The 19,027-nt window shown below is 38.4% G+C and overlaps 1 protein-coding gene across 1 annotated transcript; it reads left to right on the top strand.

Moving 5' to 3' along the window:
* Window positions 1-919: 919 nt before the first annotated feature.
* LOC122556927 (trypsin inhibitor ClTI-1-like) lies at window positions 920-3,229 on the top strand. Its single transcript, XM_043704172.2, has 4 exons — window positions 920-1,031; window positions 1,673-1,713; window positions 1,803-1,912; window positions 3,093-3,229. The coding sequence occupies exons 1-4, from the start codon at window positions 977-979 to the stop codon at window positions 3,142-3,144; spliced, it is 258 nt and encodes an 85-aa protein (XP_043560107.1). The 5' UTR covers window positions 920-976; the 3' UTR covers window positions 3,145-3,229.
* The last annotated feature ends 15,798 nt before the right edge of the window (window positions 3,230-19,027 follow it).

Below are 19,027 nucleotides of genomic sequence, written 5' to 3'. Positions count from 1 at the left end.
TTATGGTGACTTTAAAGATAGAGGATGTCATATTGTAACGTTATTAGTAAAAAGATAGGAATGATATTGTTATGTGCATGTATACTTAAATGTCCAGGATGCCAAATCTCTCATTACTGTACTATAGTGTGTGTGTGTCCTGAGCTCCAAGGAACGAACCTGCAGCACATAGTGTGATCATTGAAAGAAAGCTCCAGTATTTTGGGTCTTTAGGCATGACTATATCAAACTTTTGGGAATCAGAGAATAAAACATGAGGGCTGATTTAAGTGAAGCAGTCTTTGATTAACTACTCTTTGAGAATCCTAGAAGCTAGGGTTTGGTTGTCATTGCTTCCTTGCCTTTTGTCCCCAAATACTTAGCCTTTGCTTAACCAATAAGAATGTATTCTGTGTGTTGTGGGTACATATTTTATGCATATTGCTACAGGGTGCTTTCCATAGATGTTTAAATTATAACTTATTTCCAAACTTTATAAATAAAGCCTCTTTTGTCATCTATTGAAATCCATATTTGTGGTTATTGTCTAACTGAAGGAAATATGGATTTAGGCAACCATTGTAAATCTTTAAGAGAATGGAGAAATTATTTCTTAGTATTCACGTATAGTCATAATATGTTGTTTAAGTAAATATTTGCTGATAACTGTAATTCTTGACAAATAGTTTCATTAATGCTATGTAAGGAATCAGTACTTTAAGTTAAAATATTCTTGATTCATAGAGTTGTATTATGAATGATTCAATTAATGTCCATTTCTTAATCAAATGCATTGAAAGTATAACATTTAGCAAGTAGCATTGAAAGTGTTTTTTTTCCGATCTTAGCTATGATACAACTGTTGCAGGTATCAGGTTGTGCAACAGCTGATCTTTTATCATATGCTAATGATGTCACAAACGTGCTGACTAGGATCATATAAAGATATAAATACTGCTTGAAACCAAGTGGTTCAAAGTTACCCCGGAAACTAAGCATGAAGGTAACAAAGTCTTTCCTCATTGCTGCCGTTGTGGCTTTTATTTTTACTAGTAAGTAAAGTTTCTACCTGTATGTTTCACCGTCATCTTTAAAATGAGTAAAAAGCTTTGAAATATTATGATGAATAGGTCATTATATCCAATGTTAATAACATTCCTAATTATTTTGTCATGAATGACTATAAATAGAAGAAATGTAAAAAGAAACCTTGTTGCAAAAATAAGGATGCGAATACAACACCTAAAAGCAATTTTCTTAAAAAAAAATCAAAGTTTAGTTTTTAAATTTGTAACAGAATTTAGTCAATTGGAAATTCCTTTACCGTACTCTGGTATTGTATTTAAAATTATACTTTATATGCAGATATAGTCAACAGTCCATTATTTATTGTGCATAGTTTTATTTGCAACTAATAACTCTTGTTCATTTATCTCATGTTCTATTAAGCTTATTCCCTGTTTCAACTATTTAAATGATGCATGTTGTTTGATATAGGTTTCTGTTAATCTTGCATTTGAAAAGATCAGACAAATTAAAATTTCTATCTTCGACACATTTTAGTGCATTAGAAATATGTTTTGGTTAGTTCATTTACATTCAGTTTTATTTCTGTATAGTTGGTTTTGCTTTTCCACAAAGTACAGAATGCATTAAGTTGCATTTTATATGATTTTTTTTATTTATATTTCAGACATGTCCAAAGGTATTAATATTAATGAAGAAACTGAACAGGTAAGATGATTTGTTGTCTGATACTTAAAAAAGGAATTTACAGTATTTGAATCCTAGTATTAAGTTGTGCAACTCTCCGTCTCTTGTAGCCTGCCTGTGATAAATACATATTACCAGCATGCGCGAGGAATTATGCTCCTGTCTGCGGTACAGATGGCAACACGTACTCAAATGAATGCTTGATGTGTCTTGAGATCAAGTGAGTGAATTAGTTCTTTTACTTAATAGGAAATGAAAAGTACCTATTTGTACAGAAGTCTCTATCATATATTGTATAGTGTAAACAAACTGATTACACAAACATTGAGTTAAATGTGTGCATCCGAAATAGCAAGCATTTGTTGTTTGGTTACAAATTTTAATAAAGGTCTCACAATAAGTTATTCGATAAAGCTCCTGGATGTTTTAATTGAATGTAGTATCAAATAAAGCAAAAAATCATAACAATCAAATTACAATAAACATTTCCGTCTCAGATGGAAGCCAGTTGTTTTCTTCACAAATAGATGCATGCAGGGGAATGTTAAGCCTAAATCTAGAGTCCAGTAATGTTAATTAACAGAGAAAAAAGATCATTAACAAAGCATTGCATCTGTATATTCTCAAACCTTTTGATATTTTTAACAATGGCCAGTAAAAATCTGAAATTTACAGCTGAGATAATTGAAATCTCATAAAATGGATAGATTTTTGTTAGGCAAGGGTGATAGGATTTGGCGATGAGACAGCTGAATGGAATTGAGGTACAGATCACTTATGACCTAATTGAAAAAGATTGCATGTTCAAAGGGCCGAATGGCAGTCTGTTGTTCTCTGGTGTTGAAATGCTGTAATTTACATGCTTGAAGTGATGCAAAACACAATATACATGGGCAAACAAGGTGACAGAAAGCCTGAGGAAATTTAGAAATAATAATTTGATTATTTGCACAAGTGACCTCTGAAGAGGAAGACTAATTGTGATCATATCCAATTGAATAATAACCAATAAAATAAGAAAGTGCAAGACTTATTATTACAAACAGTAAGGTTGTGACTATAACACTATTATATATTGACTATTATATATTGATTTATGGTGTAGCTGGATCTGGGGAAAATAAGCAGATGGTCAAAAATATTTCAAGGCTACGGTAATGAGTAGTGGCTTTGTGTTGAGTTTATGTGTGGGAATATAGTGAGATGACACAAATGTATTTCCTGTACATCTGCCAATATCACCTTAAACTCTGTTTTTCATCTGTTAGTTTAAAAATTCACCAAAGTTCTTGCTCCCATATGCATAGCATCTGTGCTCAGTTGTCTAATTTGTCAGTAATGAAAGGCAATAAGGGGAACTGTAGCAGAACTCAAACTGAATATATTGCATTGTTTTTCAGACAAAGGAAAGCCAACATCCGTATAACGAAACATGCAGAATGCAACCGTTAGACATTTCAATACCAGATGATAGAGCGTATTTTGTAAAAGCAATGAATGAGTAATTGTGAACAAAATAAACAGAATATGAACAGAACTTAATATTGCATTTTTTTTTCCTTTCCTTGATAGGTCAGTATGAGATCCTTGTTAAAATAATATCGTGAGAACACTTACCTGCTTTTTAACAAGGCATGTTCTTGATAAAATCTACTTACCACAGTGCAGGTAGTTAAATTGGTTCTAAGACCAACAATTTAATTAACAAAGTATGAACAATAAATACCACATAAAAGCAGGTGATTAGTTCAGCAGGGCTTATGAGCTATGAATATGACAATCCATCACTATTCAAGGTAGGTATTGAACTTGGCAGAAACAGTTGTGCTGGTATTAACCGGCAAGTGGAGAACGAAAGATTGGGCTTTATACTGAAGCCATTGACTCACTATTTATGCCAAGTACCATAAACTTTAAGGGGCTATGACCAATATAAACAATTGTCTCAGACACATTACTGGCAATATAAATGTTGAAATATTACAATGTCAACACCGAACTCAAAGTCTCCTACTCAGTTGTGGAACATTTCTGTTGATGATTATTCAATTTTCTGAAAAAGTAACCAAACCACCTTTCTACCTTCTCATTGTCTTCTTGTAAGCATACAACATCAACATCCACATGACTCGCATCAGTAGCCACCTTGAATAACTTTGCGTAATTAGGTGTGGCTAACACTGGGCAGTGGTCAGCACAGCTTTCAGGTTGTCAAAGGCCTTCTCACACTTCACCATCCACTGACATATTCTGCACTTCTTTAACATGTCAATCAGTGGAGCAACCACACTGTTAAAATTCAGATCAAACAATTCCAATAGTTATTCCAAATGTTTCTTCTAGGCATGTTTGAAAAACACCAGATTACCATTGTACACCACACAATTGGGTAATCCTGAAATGACTTTATTGGTTAGTTCTTGAAATGTGGCTGGCATATATTTCATAGCAAATGGCATGACTTTAAATAGTCCAAACCATGTGTGCTCCATTCACTGCAACCCAATTTGATTATGTTGTCTTTGAGCATGTGTTCAATCTCTTTCAAAAGAACATAAGAACTAGAAGTAGGAGTAGGTCACCTGGCGCTTTGAGCCTTCTCCGCCATTCAATAAGACCATGGCTGATTTTTTCATGGCCTCAGCTCCACTTAGCCATTCTCCCACCATAAGCCTTAATTCCTTTACTGTTCAAACAATTATCTATCTTCACTTTAAAAACATTTACTGAAAAAGCCTCAACTACTTCACTGGACAGAGAATTCCATAGATTCACAACCTCTGGGTGAAGAAATTCCTTCTCAATTCAGTCCGAAATCAACTCCCCCTAATTTTGAGGCTATGCCCTCTTGTCCTAGTTTCACCCTCCAGTGGAACCATCTTCTCTGCTTCTATCTTATTTTTTCCCTTCATAATTTTATATATTTCTCAGATCCTCCTCATCCTTCTAAATTCCAATGAATATAATCTGCCCAACAGGACAATTTCTATCTCGATGCCTTGCTATTTCTTTGTTGATAATAGACGCAAGCATTTTCCCCACTACAGAAGCTAAGTTAACCGGTTTATAATTCCCCATCTTTTGTCTACACAGTGACATCACATTTGCTGTTTTTAAACAGTGACATCACATTTGCTGTTTTCTAATCTGCTGGAACTGATCCAGAGTTCAGTGAATTTTCAAAAATTACCAAGAGTGGATTTGTTATCTCTCCCACCATCTCTTTTAGAAACCTGGGATGCATTCCATCAGGGCCAGGAGACTTGTCTCTATTTAGCTCCATTAGCTTGGTCAACACTTCTTCTTTCATGATAATGATTGCTTCCAGGTCCTCGTCTACCTTCGTCTCTGTCAGTTACTGGCACATTATTCATTTATTTCACTGTGAAGACTGACACAAAATATCTGTTCAATGCCTGTGTACCTTTCTGACCTGTGCTAACGTTAGAAGGTTAAGTTTATAAGGATGTTACTTAATTGAAACACCATTTCTTATATCTGCATTATGCATAATCAGATTAGTACTTCCCATCCTATTCCCACATATCTCCCCATGTGGTTACAATATCTCTTTCAGGTCACTTTGATCTCTACTAGAAGGTAATTCAATAATTTATCCCAATTTTTGAAAACTTCCTCAGTGTCCAATTTGACCTGAGAATAATCTAATTCAGAATCATGTGAACTTGGTTCTTCAATCTGTGTTGCCACCAGTAGCTTTTACTTTCCTTCCCTATTAAGGTACCTTTAGAGCATATTCACATGGTATACTCTGTGAGATTTCCTTCTATCTGGCATTCCTACCAAATAATTCACCTCACTCAATTTTGGTTTGATTTGATAAGGCCCACTAAACTTTGCCTTTAAAGGTTCACCTACCACTCAGAGTAACATTAATACTTTATCTCCACTAGCAAAATTGTGATTTTTAAATTTCTTGTCTGCTTCCTGTTTCATCACATCCTGTGCTACTTTTACAGAATTGAGACTATGGGCAGGGTTCCCTGGTGTGGTGTGAGTGATGGTAAGAAAGGTAGGAATGTATGTTGAAAATGAAAAAATTCTAATAACGACATCTGTAGTTGCAAGGTTTGTGAAGGTTTGTAGCTCAGGTTGAGGTTTAGGGTGTAGGTTTACTCGCTGAGCTGTAGGTTTGATATCCAGACGTTTCATTACCTGGCTAGGTAACATCATCAGTGGCGACCTCCAAGTGAAGCGAAGCTGCTTCTCCTGCTTTCTATGTATATATTTGTCCTGGATGGGGTTCCTGGGGTTTGTGGTGATGTCATTTCCTGTTTGTTTTCTGAGGGGTTGATAGATGGTATCTAGATCTATGTGTTTGTTTATGGCGTTGTGTTTGGAGCTCCAGGCCTCTAGGAATTCTCTGGCATGTCTTTGCTTAGCCTGTCCCAGGATAGATGTGTTGTCCCAGTCGAAATGATGGGTTTTTTCATCCGTGTGTAGGGCTACGAGGGAGAGAGGGTCATGTCTTTTTGTGGCTAGCTGGTGTTCGTGTATCCTGGTGGCTAACTTTCTTCCTGTTTGTCCTACGTAGTGTTTGTGGCAGTCCTTGCATGGAATTTTGTAGATGACGTTGGTTTTGTCCATGGGTTGTACTGGGTCTTTTAAGTTTGTTAGTTTTTGTTTGAGAGTGTTTGTGGGTTTGTGTGCTACTAGGATTCCGAGAGGTCTTAGTAGTCTGACTGTCATTTCTGAAACTTGTTGATGTATGGTAAGGTGGTTAGGGTTTCTGGCTGTGTTTGGTCTGCTTGTTGTGGTTTGTTCTTGAGGAATCTGCGGACTGTACTTTTTGAGTATCCGTTCTTCTTGAACACGTTGTATAGGTGGGTCTCCTCTGTTTTCCGAAGTTCGTCTGTGCTGCAGTGTGAGGTGGCTCATTGGAATAGTGTTCTGATACAGCTTCGTTTGTGTGTGTTGGGATGGTTGCTGGTGTAGTTCAGTATTTGGTCAGTGTTTGTCGGTTTTCTGTATATGCAGGTTTGTAGTTCTCTGTTGTCCTTTCTTTCGACTGTGACGTTCAGGAATGCGAGTTTGTTGTCGGTTTCTTCCTCCTTGGTGAACTTTATGCCTGTGAGGGTGTTGTTGATGATGTTGAATGTCTCTTCTATCTTGTTTCATTCTGTGATTATTTTTCTCAGTTTTCTCCTCAAGTAAACGGCGCATTAGGATTTTACTACTGAGGGGCAACCATAGAATTTCCATGTATTCACATCTCATTAAACATGAACTCACCATATTCACTCACCTCTTCCAATTTTCTTCTCCTTCACTGAGAGCTAGATGGTTAAAATTCTAGACGTGTAACTCACAGTAGGTACGTGGTGGTTGCAGCTCACCAAATACATATCCTGCCATTGCTTCTTCAAACCAATGACACTGCATGCTCCATGGCCACTAACCACCTCAATCATTCATCCACATAGGTTGGCAAGGGCAAACCACCAGCTTCACCATATTAACATGTATGGAAATCAAAGGGAAAACTCTCCACTGTCTAGAATAAGGGATGATGACTTTTCTTGCTGAAGTCCAATTATCTCAACCCTGGATCATCAATGTTGGAGTTCACAAGCAGTGTCCCAGGCCTAGCCATCTTCAGCTGCTTCGTCCATCTATAACCTGGCCTTCATAATGCATAAGAAGAAATTGAGATGTTCTATGACATTTTGTACTGTGTTTTATTGTTATCATAGTTGTCCAAGTTATTAATTGCATGCAGTAAGACCAGGTTTGAACTAATGTGTAGCAAATAACATTTTATGGGGAACAAATGCTGAGCAATGACCATCTCTAACTAGAGATAGTCAACTATTTTCTCTTGATATTCAACAGCAGTACTAGTGTGAATTATTGCTACCACTAACGTCCTGGGGGATCACCATTGATGAGAAATTTAACTGGACTAGTAGGATAAAAACTTGTTTCAAGAACAAGCTGCATGTTAAGTATTCTGTAATTAGTACTCACCTACTGACTCCACCAAGCAGTTCCACCATCTACAAGGCATAAGCCAGAAGAATGATGGAATATTCTCTACTTCCCTGGATGAGTGGAGCTGCATGAACATTCAAGAAGTTTGACACTGTCGTGTCCAGTATTTTCATGTACTATTCTGAGCTTCAAACTGATTTTTACATTACCTTCATCTGTATCCAATCCTTTTGTGTGTGAAGGTGAGTGTGGGAATATATGGGTGACAAAGTGCATTTAATTTGGTGTGAGAATAACTGAACACTTCTCATTTTAAACTCACCAAAATGTTGCTGCTGAATCATTTATGATGTGGAGGTGCTGGTTTCGGACTGGGTTGGACAAAGTCAGAAGTCACATGACACCAGGTTATAGTCCAACAGGTTTATTTGAAATCTAATGAAGGTTCACCTACCAAAGGAGCAATGCTCCAAAAGCTTGTAATTTCAAATAAACCTATTGGACCATAACCTGGCATTTTGTAACTTCTGACTGCATTCATTATTTTGTGGTCCACATTTCTAAGTATGAAAAACACACCCCTACATCACAAAATGCATTCCCTCTAATTATCTTTCTGGTTGTGTGCACCTCTATGGTCTGTGCAAGGCAATGACTTCTGGAACTGGAAGTCAATGCCACTATTGGCCTCTGAATATTGGATCTGTGTGCAGCTGAGACAGAGTGTGGATCAGCAATCATCCTGATCATAGGCAGTAAAGGAGACATGGAAATTCTGTCTGTGACACACACACCATTCAAGAGAAAGCAACTACTTGATTGGTATACTATCCACTATCAGTATACTGTGGCCACAGTGTGTTATGGCTTTAAGAGGTCTATTTTGTCCTGTTTTTTTTAATGAAGCAAGGTTGAGACAGAGGTGCTGAGCAGTCTGCTCCAAGTCAATAATGTCAACAGTTTGTGAGACTTAGATTAGATTACATTACAGTGTGGAAACAGGCCCTTTGGCCCAACAAGTCCACACCGAAGCGCAACCCACCCATTCCCCTACATTTACCTAACACTACAGGCAATTTAGCATGGCCAAATCACCTGACCTGCACATCTTTGGACTGTGGGAGGAAACCGGAGCACCCAGAGGAAACCCACACAGACACGGGGAGAATGTGCAAACTCCACACAGTCGCCTGAGTCAGGAATTGAACCCGGTTCTCTGGCGCTGTGAGGCAGCAGTGCTAACCACTGTGCCACCATGCTGCCCAAAACCTTGGGGTTTTTTTTAAAGTTTGAACTATAGAAGCAGTATGACTGAGTGGAGTCAGGCTCTTGCAGAACCAGAGTTTTAGTTTAGCTTTTCATGGTTGTAGGGGTTTTGAAGCTGCCATACATTTCTCCCTGCTATAGCAAAATGCTTGCATTTTCTCTCTCTCTCTCTGCCAGAATTTCTCTTGATGTCCTTTCTTCCTGGACTGGAGAACCATTGCATGTGAGACAATCTATTTTACCGAATTTGCCTTTGCCAAGGGTGTGTTTATGGGATGTCACTATATTGGAACAATTGCTGTTTAGTAGTTAAATAATCTATTATTCTGTAAATTTTCCAATAGAGTTAAAGTTGTACCAATTCTTATTTCTTTTGTTTGTATTTTAACTATAGGGTAAGAATAAAGCATGTTTTGCTTAACCAATCGAACTACATCTGGAACACAGACCTTACACTTGGCTTTAAATAAGATAAAAATTAACATCCAGGCTAAGTCCTTTATATATCTGAGGGAGGTCTAGTCTGGTGCATAGCTATAAAATGCACCGTAGGAGCTGATCTACATTTCTTTGACAGCACTTCCCAAACCAAAACTCTCTGCCTCCTAAAGGAGTAGAAGCTGGGGATACAATGGGACACCACTACCTCTAAATTTCTCTCCAACTCACACGTTCCCAATGTAGAAAAATATCACAATTGATTTATCATTGCTGTGTCAATTTCCTCCAACTCACTCCACAGGTTGTCTGCAGCAGGTCGAAAAGTCAGCATTTCATTACATTTTAAAGACATATAAAGATGGCGTATAAACGCTGACCTTGCCAATTACATCTATGTCTCATTAACAAATTTAAAAACTGTGTACCTGGATATTTAGGTGCTTTATGAATTTCCGACAAGAAATTTCCTCTCAACTCATCCTCAGTTTCAAATGATTCCACTTTGCAGACTATTAGTAATACCTCAAGAATGCCATTATACATAGGTTAAAAGTGGTTTTAGAATAAGCAGTGCCTCATTGAATTCTTCCCTATTTGATAAAAAGAAATGAAGGGCTGAATTCTCCCATTTTTCTGGCAGTGTTTTGTCAATTGAGATTCATGGCAACCAGACCTCTGTGATCAACATGTTTTCTAAAGGAACGTTGAGCTCTTCATCGCATTAATTATGTTGCTGGGCTCTTGGGATCCCATTTTGTGGAATTGCGTATGAGAAGAAGTGAAAATGCTCATTGTTGCTGAGATTCTGTCATGTTTATGCTGCTGTTGCCATATTTAAACTCCAGATCCATTGGACTTAATGCAAACTTGGAGCTGTTGTTTACAATGTGGTCCTACATTATTATCCTCAAAGAAATGGTCCAAACAGGCAGTTGGGCCCTTGATTTTCGGATAGGGATCTGAAGGTGCTGATGAATGATGTGATGTTGGGAAGGTCAGTGCTAACCTGGACTGAACTAATAGTGAGAGGGTGGTGTTCCAGTGAAACACAATGTGTAACAGTGCAGGAAGGATGTTAATGATCCTCTGCAAATTGCAAGGGGAAGTGATACCATCCTCTCTTAGATGCACAGGGCAACATGCTACTGCACAGACCTTTCCCAATATTATGGCCTATAACTTTTACAATTGCATGTATCATGAACACTTAAAATGCTCTAATCCTTCCAAATTATTAATCTTCTGCATTTGCTACTCAATCACTGGATCACCTCAATGCCTCTTTTGCTCGTGTGTCACTACTAACTACTCTTGCATTTATTGCTTTTGTCTGCTTGCATGAAACATTAGTCCATCCACATGGACTGATGTGCAGCATTCTAACTAATGTGTCTGTAATCCCTGTATTTGATGTCAGTGAACTTGTGTCCCGAGCATGGCCATGATTGAAATCACATGAGCCCTTTGGCTGACTGTAGTGATACCCTCCGACTGACCACACTCTCCTTTGACTCCACCAAAGACAGTTCCTGTTCTGCATTCAAAATAGCCTGTTTGGTTAAAATGCATGAAGTGCGTTTGCCACATACACTGCGGTCACGTACTGTAGGTAGAGTTAAAAATGACCCAATACCAGATTATAGTTAAATAACATCCTAGTGTTGTATGATTTTTAACTTGTCCATCCCAGTCCAATGCCAGCACCTCCTCATCAGTACTGTAGATACTGTAGCACAGAGTTACACAGCAAAATGTCCACACCCTTGACTATTCCGTGTTCTGAGCTGTGACAAGCTGACACCTCTCGCTATCAGCTGAAAAGCAATGCAAACCAAAGACACAGGTAGGTTCTGAATGCAAAATGACTGAGTGCTAACAGAGTAAGCAAACAATCAAAAGTTGCATCCTAAGTAAATGGATGGCATGTGGGTATGTGAGCGTGCCTGCATAGAAACTGATCTGGCAGAAACAGGCAAGTGAAAAGTGTCCCTGCACTCCAAAGTGAAGTGAAGGGTTGAAATGGTGTTTGACTTGCCCCTGCAGACCCATCATTCTCCCCATTTTCAGTCTCAGTATAACTTACCTGGCTAGCACAATTAAGAACAAGGAATCTGCTATCTTTTACGAAATGAACAAAATAAAATTTCAAGCAATCGGAAGATGCTGAATACTCATTCAAAGGAATGCTCATGATTTCACTTTGTTTTCAATCCTGAATTTTGTGGTACAATTTTCATATTGGGCTTAATTTTATGCTGATTTATTAGCTTTCATTGAGGGTTTCTCTCCAATGGGCTTAGTGAGATCTCTCAGCATGTCTTACCACAACTGTCCAAAAATAGCAACTGTGCCACACACTTACAACTCCTTTGATATCTCCTCTCTCTCAATTCAGGATGGAAATAGCCCAAGATTGGGCAGAAAGAGTCAAGACAGGAGATAGGCTGTCCAAAATTCAACTGCTCATCCCATTTGTGGAATGTATCCTGACTTGAACCACTCCAAGTGGCTGACTAACCCTGTCCAAGCCCCTGGACTAGTATCAGAATCTGCCCTTGACTTATGTGCTGGGAGCATCTGGACAAAGCCTATCTCCTTTGACTTAACTGAGCCCTACTGACAATCATGACAAACCTCCTGGCTTTGTGTCCTTGCTAAACAGCAAGGCCATACAGCAGGACTGGTATTGAGCCTGGTATCCTGCTGAGGTGTAAGGTGCAAAAAGACAAGGAAAGGCAATGCAAGGCAGTGATTAATTAAGCATCCCGTAGGCTCAAAGCAAGTGAGCACTAGGACAACAAGCAAGCAGCCTGGAGATGCAGCTTGGCATGGTCCATTGTTGTCCCTGAGCACAAAATGTCCTCGCTGCAGCCTCACAATGACCGTTTCCATTTCGTCTGAGGTGCAGCATTCAAGTGCAGAAGCATACTGTAAGGAGATCAGAGATGCTTCATAAAGTTTCATAGAAGCTGGCACAAGTTGGATGTCAATGTCCATGGATGTGAGTACATGTGGCTAGTGTCAGTGAAGCAAACCCTGAGGTGTTAATGCTTAATGTCTAACATTGAGGTCCATTGCTGCAAAAACTACAAGTTATTGAAGTCATCTGACTCTCTCTGACATCCATGTCAGGAATTCTCAGCATCCAGTTTGCTCGAGGCGGATGCTTAGACATAATTCTACATGTTTTGATCTGAAATGTGCAGTTAACAACCAATAATTCTCCTTAATTGGCAACTTGGCCACTGTCAAGTAATAATCTCACCTCAACACTCTGAATTTAGCTAGATGATGCAACAAGTTGTCCCTGACATCAAAATGGGCCTCACTGGACTTCTCATACAAATTTCTGACATTTTTCACTATTTCCTGTGTCATTCAGGCCTGTATAAGATTCTGACCGTCGTTAAAAAATTTATACAGAGTCAGTTCTAATTTTAAATTCCCTTTTAATTCTAACTATTTATAGAACTTAAAAGAAAACTTGTGACTTGGTTAGTATAAATCTTTAAATAACTGTAGCAGTGCTCCTAAACTCTCCAGTTAAAAGCAATTGGATCAAAAATGGACAAATATAATGGAAGGTCAAAACAATCAATAATGTGTAACAGGTTAACTTCTTCATCTATTCCCTTGCTGGCAGTCTTAAATTTGACAGTGACAAAACCAGCCAACCCCAAATTAGAAAACAATGTGGTTTCATCACAATCATAACTGTGAAGTACATCCAACATAGATAAGAAGGAAAATGTAATCGCCTTGAACAAGAGATGATGCAAATGCAATCTTATCTACCAAGAAGAATTCAGATTCAAATCTTTCTGTTGATAAATTGAAACTCTGGTCTTTCAAACTCATTTCTGGTAAATGCTAAAATAACACTATACAAAACAGCTCTTCTTTAAGATTATAAATCACTAGTAACTGCCAAAATACATAGTAAAGAACTATATTTTCCCTCAGTTTCACAGAACAAATAAACATATTATAAGGGCGGCCCATGTTTGAAAGACACAATGTGGCCAACAAGGGTTAAACAGAATAAAACAGCCTGCTTCAGCATTAAGACACGAAATGGCTGTCAAGAGATAAGTAGAATTAAACAGCCTCCTCCAGCATTTAAGTGATATATAATGCTACAGTTGAACAGGTCTACCCCAAGGTGAACAGAAGGCCCTACAAGCAACCATCCAAGACAGTTTGATAAGAGGATACCTAAGGATAGACAAGCGATTGATCCCTGCCTCATTAATTCACTTATTCCATTAAGTAAATAGCATCAGTTAGAACAAGGGGTGTAAATCTCAGACCATGAACCAGCTAGCCTAACTCATTAAGTAGATGTTAAAACAACAGCTAAAGTTAATTTGTAGTAATTAGTTATTTGTTTGAAGTTATTCACAATATTAAGAAATAGGTTTAGATGAAGATTCTTCAGGTAATCATAGAGATCAGTTTCAACATAAGTATAAATATATGTATAACCAAAGTATAATAGAAGCATTAGTGGAAAAACATTTAAACCAAGATGTGAAAATTAATCAATCTCAAGAAGCATTTTCCTTATCTCTAAAATGATGCCCAATACACCCTGAATGAAATAGATAGTTCACAACTTATTAGTTGCAAAGTGCTCACAGTAGAAGCAGTGGTATATCTTTATGCTTTCTAACTAATACTTTACAACAGAAATTAATATTATGAATCTTATAGCAGTTAGTTAAAATCAACTGACTTTTGTATTTTTTATATATGAATAATTGGGACAGCTGAAAATATAAGAGGAATAAGAGAATTCGATAGAGATAGCATATAGACTATAATGAAAAACAGAATTCAAGTGGTCTTAAGAGATAAGCAAGTCTCGGACATAATATAATCAATAACTTTGGAATGCAAATTAATAGAATGTATAGGAAGATCCCCAGGCCTGGAGATTACAATTTCTTCAAGGTGGGCATCCTTGGTAAAGGCTTTGCATTAATGTTTTTAGCAACTTGGAGATAGTGAGGACTGCAGTCCTGATGAAAGGTCCTGCCTGAAACATCAACTTTCCTGCTGTTCTAATGCTGCTTGACCTGCTGATTTTCCAGCTCCCCATTTTATCAACTCTGGAAAATGCAATGTCTGTTAAACACGACGGGATCATGATAACCTGGGGCTTTCCATAGGAATGCCCATCCTGATTAGGTGTTTCACAAGATTGGGTATATGGAATAAGGGGGAAGATCACAGTGACCACGCTGTATGTGATTATTGTAACAAAAATGTACAAAAATGCTCTATTCCACTGTAAAAATTGGAGTGTGTCATCGATCTTGCTTCCAATCTGAGCTGTAAATTAAGAGAACAATTGGGTTCTCACATTGAGGCCAGATTCGGGGAAAGTCTTTGACCCTGTCCCTGTATTAATTAGTTGTTGCTTGAATAAAGGTCTTCGACTTGCTTGAATCCTGCCTGTCTCCTGAGTCTTTGTCCCCAGTCAGGGGGTTACGCTCCTACACATACCTTTATGGAGCTGTTAAATTTGTTACTGAGTGTTTTGTTGATTCCTCATGAGAAAAGGAAAATCAGAAAGGAGATGGTGCCTGTCTTGAGAGAAATGGAAAAATCTAAACTGAGAACCCTACCTGGGCAGTTCTTGCTCCTTTCTGCCTGCAGCTACAATGTTGCTGATATCAGCAATGATAATTGAGCAAACAGGACTTCAGAGATATAGAATCATCTGAAGAACTGGGAAAAGCTTACACTGAAAAGCTCCAAACATAATTAGAATTTTATATCATTAAGCCTGCTCTCTTCTGCCCACAATATCAGGTGATGAGTTAATCAGAAACTGCTTCGTCTCTTCAAAAAAACCCAACAGAACTGATAACTCAGCATTAAATTATTTACGCGTATGTAAAAGTTTGTTGATGCAAGAGTTAGATTTGGAAGAAAGAACTTGGCTCTGATGTTTAAACTTCCACTTGTCTCAAATTTTCTGTTAAACCAGTTAAGGACAGGAAAATAGTCAAACATAAACTTACAAATTACACATTAGTATTCCAAAACACATGTAGCTTATACAAATGAAAGTGTTTTATCATTCAGTTAACAAAAGAAGATTCAATTAAGCCAATTAAAAATAAATGCTCCATTCACATTATTGATTAAAATCTCATATAGTCAAAACGATGTAATGCAATTTCAGTTATAGTTCTTGCTTTTGCAATCTTATGTCTTGCTCAAATGATGGCTTTTCGCATGTGAGCCTAAACCACAAGTATCTATGAGAATATGACTATTGAGAAATTATTTTTCTATTAATATTGACATACACGTGAATTAGACATGCTAAATTGCCCATAGTGTCTAGGGATGTGTAGACTAGGTGGACTAACCATGGGAAATGCAGTGTTACAAGGAAAGGGAATGGGCGTGAGTGTGGGTGGGATGCTCTTCAGAGGGTTGGTGTGGACTCGATGGGCTGAATGGCCTGCTTCAACATTGTAGGGATTCTATGATTCTACTTACACGGTCAAAGCCAAATTTATTAGATTTCTTGGGTTGATTTAGTCCTCTATACCAATTTATTAGCTCAGGGTCAGTTGATGTCAAATGTGAATCTTCTGTTGCTGACCTATTTGAGATCGTACCAGCTCAGTAAAGACCAGGTATTGAAACCTGCCATTTCCTGATGTTGTTTGGATCACTATAATTGATCAATGTGTTGCTGGGGATTACTTTTTTTTTAATAGACTTATTTGATGGAGATCTCACAGTGGCTCAGTGGTCAGCACTGCTGCCTCATAGCACTAGGGTCCCAGGTTTGATTCCAGCCTTGGGTGACTGACTGTGTGGATTTTGCACATTCTCCCTGTGTCTATGTGGGTTTCCTCCCACAGTCCAAAGATGTGCGGGTTAGTTGGATTGGCCATGCTAAATTGCCCATAGTTTTGGGTGCATTAGTCAGACGGAAATGGGCCTGGGTGGGTTACTCTTCGGAGGGTTGGTGTGGACTGGTTGGGCCGAAGGGCCTGTTTCCGCACTGTAGGGAATCTAATAGCTAAATACTAAAAACATTTGAAAATTAATAAAGAACTCAGTGAGAGAAGTTTCCAACATCTGCATTGAGACACTAAATCTTAAAATGAAATGAGGGAGAAATTCTGCAGGATTCTTTAAATTTCCCATTAACATTGGTGGATACATATAAATAGAAGCACGGAAAAGTAATTTTGTTTTCAGCCTGTTCTACTGCTTCCCAGGGCTGCAATTAGAAAAAAGGCGAAAGTGAGGGCTGCAGATGCTGGAGCTTAGAGTCGAGAATGTGGTGCTAGAAAAGCACAGCAGGTCAGGCAGCATCTGAGGAACAGGAGACTTGACGTTTCGGGCAATAGCCCTTCATCATTCTTGCTCAAAACATCGATTTTCCTGCTCCTCAGATGAGCTTTTCCAGCACCACACTCTCGACTGCAATTAGAAAAATCAACAGGAACATTTCAACTGTAAGTCTCTATACTGTCAACCTCCATAAGTCTTATTTTACTATGGTCCTACCTTTAACATGTTATCCGGAAAGAAGCTTTACACTCAAACATGGTTTTAACAGCTTTAATTTACATGTTTGCATATTTATGAGTTAATGGTGAATTCAGTTGTCCCATTGTTGACATCAAATAGCTGTGAAAATTGCACTTCTGGCTCCTTTTATGTTGTAAATTGATTGTTGATATATTGTGGCTTTCACAATGAACTTAAATGGCAGAAACTTAGGCTTCACATTATCCTCAGCAGTGCCTACTTTGTTATAGTGACATTTCTAGGAGGTTTATTTTAATTTTGCTTTACTGTTGATATCAAAAGCTGTTGACGTGTTTTTGATATAATAATGTACCTTGATAGACAGGACACTTTGGTATCATAATGTATTGTGATGTATGATGATGTATAGGAAACTTTGATGAGTTAGTTGATGAATCATGTCATATGTTGCCTTTTTATAATCTTAAATGAAAGAATTTGATTGGTTAATGGCAACGTTAGCTAAACAAAACATAGATATGTGATTTATAGTTAGCTGACTAAAGCAGTTAAAAATGTAGGTCACACCAAATGTAGGTACATCTGATGTCACCATCTAACTCACTAAAGAAATTGTCAACCATATCAGATAATATAGTGATTTTTAAAAAAATCATGGAAAGTGGGTATCACTGACTGGGCTATCTTTTATTGCCTTTTATTGCTAATCCCCAATTACCCTTGAGAAGATTGTGGTAAACTGCCTTCTTCAACCACTTGTAGACAATTTGTTGTAGGTATATCCACAATGCTGTCAGGGCTGGAGTTGCAGGATCTTGATACTGAGGAAACAATGATATTTTTCCAAGTTAGGACAGTGAGCAGCTTGCAACTGGTGCTATTCCCATGTCTCTGCAGCCCTTGTTCTTCTCGATGATACTGATTGTTAGTTGGGAAGGTGCCATCTAAGGAACCTTGATGAATTTCTAAAGTGTACCTTGTAGATGGTACACAGTGCTGCAATTGTGAGTCAGTCGTGGAAGGAGCAAATGCTGGGGATGTGGTGCCAATATCGTGAGCTGCTTTGTCCTGGATCATGTCAAGTGTTGTTGTAGCTTCATTCATCCAGGAAAGTGGGGAACATCCTGACTTGTGCCTTGTAGTTGATGGAAGGATTTGGGGAATCAGGAGGTGAGTTACCTGTTGCTGGATTCCCACCCTCCTCTTGAAGCTGCAGTATTTATAAAGTTAGTCCGGTTCAGTATCTGATCAATGGTAACCCCCAGGATGTTGATAGCGGTAGGGGATTCAGTAATTATAGCATAATTGAATGTCAAAAGGTGATGGTCAGATTCTCTGATGTTGGAGAAGGTAATCGCCTGGCACTTATATGGTCCAAACATTATTTACTATTTTTCAGCCCAACCTTGGAGATTGTCAGGACATGGACTGAGGAGAGATGAGTGTTGCTGAACATTGTGCAACCATCAGCAAATATCCCATTTCTGACCTTACTGATGAAGCAGCTGAAGCTGATTGAGCATGGACAATCTTGCACGTGCAGATATTTATCTTTATCACATCAAATACTAAGATAAGTAAAATTTCAAAGCCTTCTTTTGCCTTGAATCTTTCAATTAATATTTTTCTTTTCAGCTCCTGCTTCTAAAGATGCTGACTCATTCTGAACATGGCTGCACAAATGATGCTGCTGTTATTTTGTCAAGCTTTCCATTTATCATGTTTGGCAGTGTGCAATTCCTAACTAGGACAACAGAGGTTATACTTCTGTTGCATTTTCTGAAAAGATCGAAGTGATTTATTTTCTTTTAATCGGCCAGATTACAGTGGTCCTGGGAAAGCGTAGCAGGTCAGGCAGCATCCGAGGAGCAGGAAAATCGACATTTCGGGCAAAATCCCTTCATCAGGAATGAGGCTGGGAGCCTCTTGGGTGGAGAGATAAATGGAAGGGGGTTGGGGCTGGGGAGAAGGTAGCCAAGAGTACAATAGGTGGATGGAGGTGGGGATGAAGGTGATAGGTCAGAGAGGAGGGTGGAGCAGATAGGTGGGAAAGGAGATTGGCAGGTAGGACCGGTCATGAGGATGGTGCTGAGCTGGAAGGTTGGAATTGGGGTAAGGTGGGGGGAGGGGAAACGAGGAAACTGGTGAA

The sequence above is a fragment of the Chiloscyllium plagiosum genome, unplaced genomic scaffold (genome assembly GCF_037043375.1).
Source record: "Chiloscyllium plagiosum isolate Xiang-an unplaced genomic scaffold, Cpla_swu_hap1 HiC_scaffold_16, whole genome shotgun sequence".
Lineage (NCBI taxonomy): Eukaryota > Metazoa > Chordata > Chondrichthyes > Orectolobiformes > Hemiscylliidae > Chiloscyllium > Chiloscyllium plagiosum.
The sequence above is the reverse complement of the archived record's forward strand: the minus strand, read 5'-3'. Positions and strand labels throughout refer to the sequence as shown.

Coding starts and splice junctions, on each gene's coding strand:
- LOC122556927 (XM_043704172.2), top strand. CDS start 977: ATGAAGGTAACAAAGTCTTTCCTCATTGCTGCCGTTGTGGCTTTTATT. Junction 1,714..1,802: donor TTAATGAAGAAACTGAACAG/GTAAGATGATTT, acceptor CGTCTCTTGTAG/CCTGCCTGTGATAAATACAT. Junction 1,913..3,092: donor TTGATGTGTCTTGAGATCAA/GTGAGTGAATTA, acceptor ATTGTTTTTCAG/ACAAAGGAAAGCCAACATCC.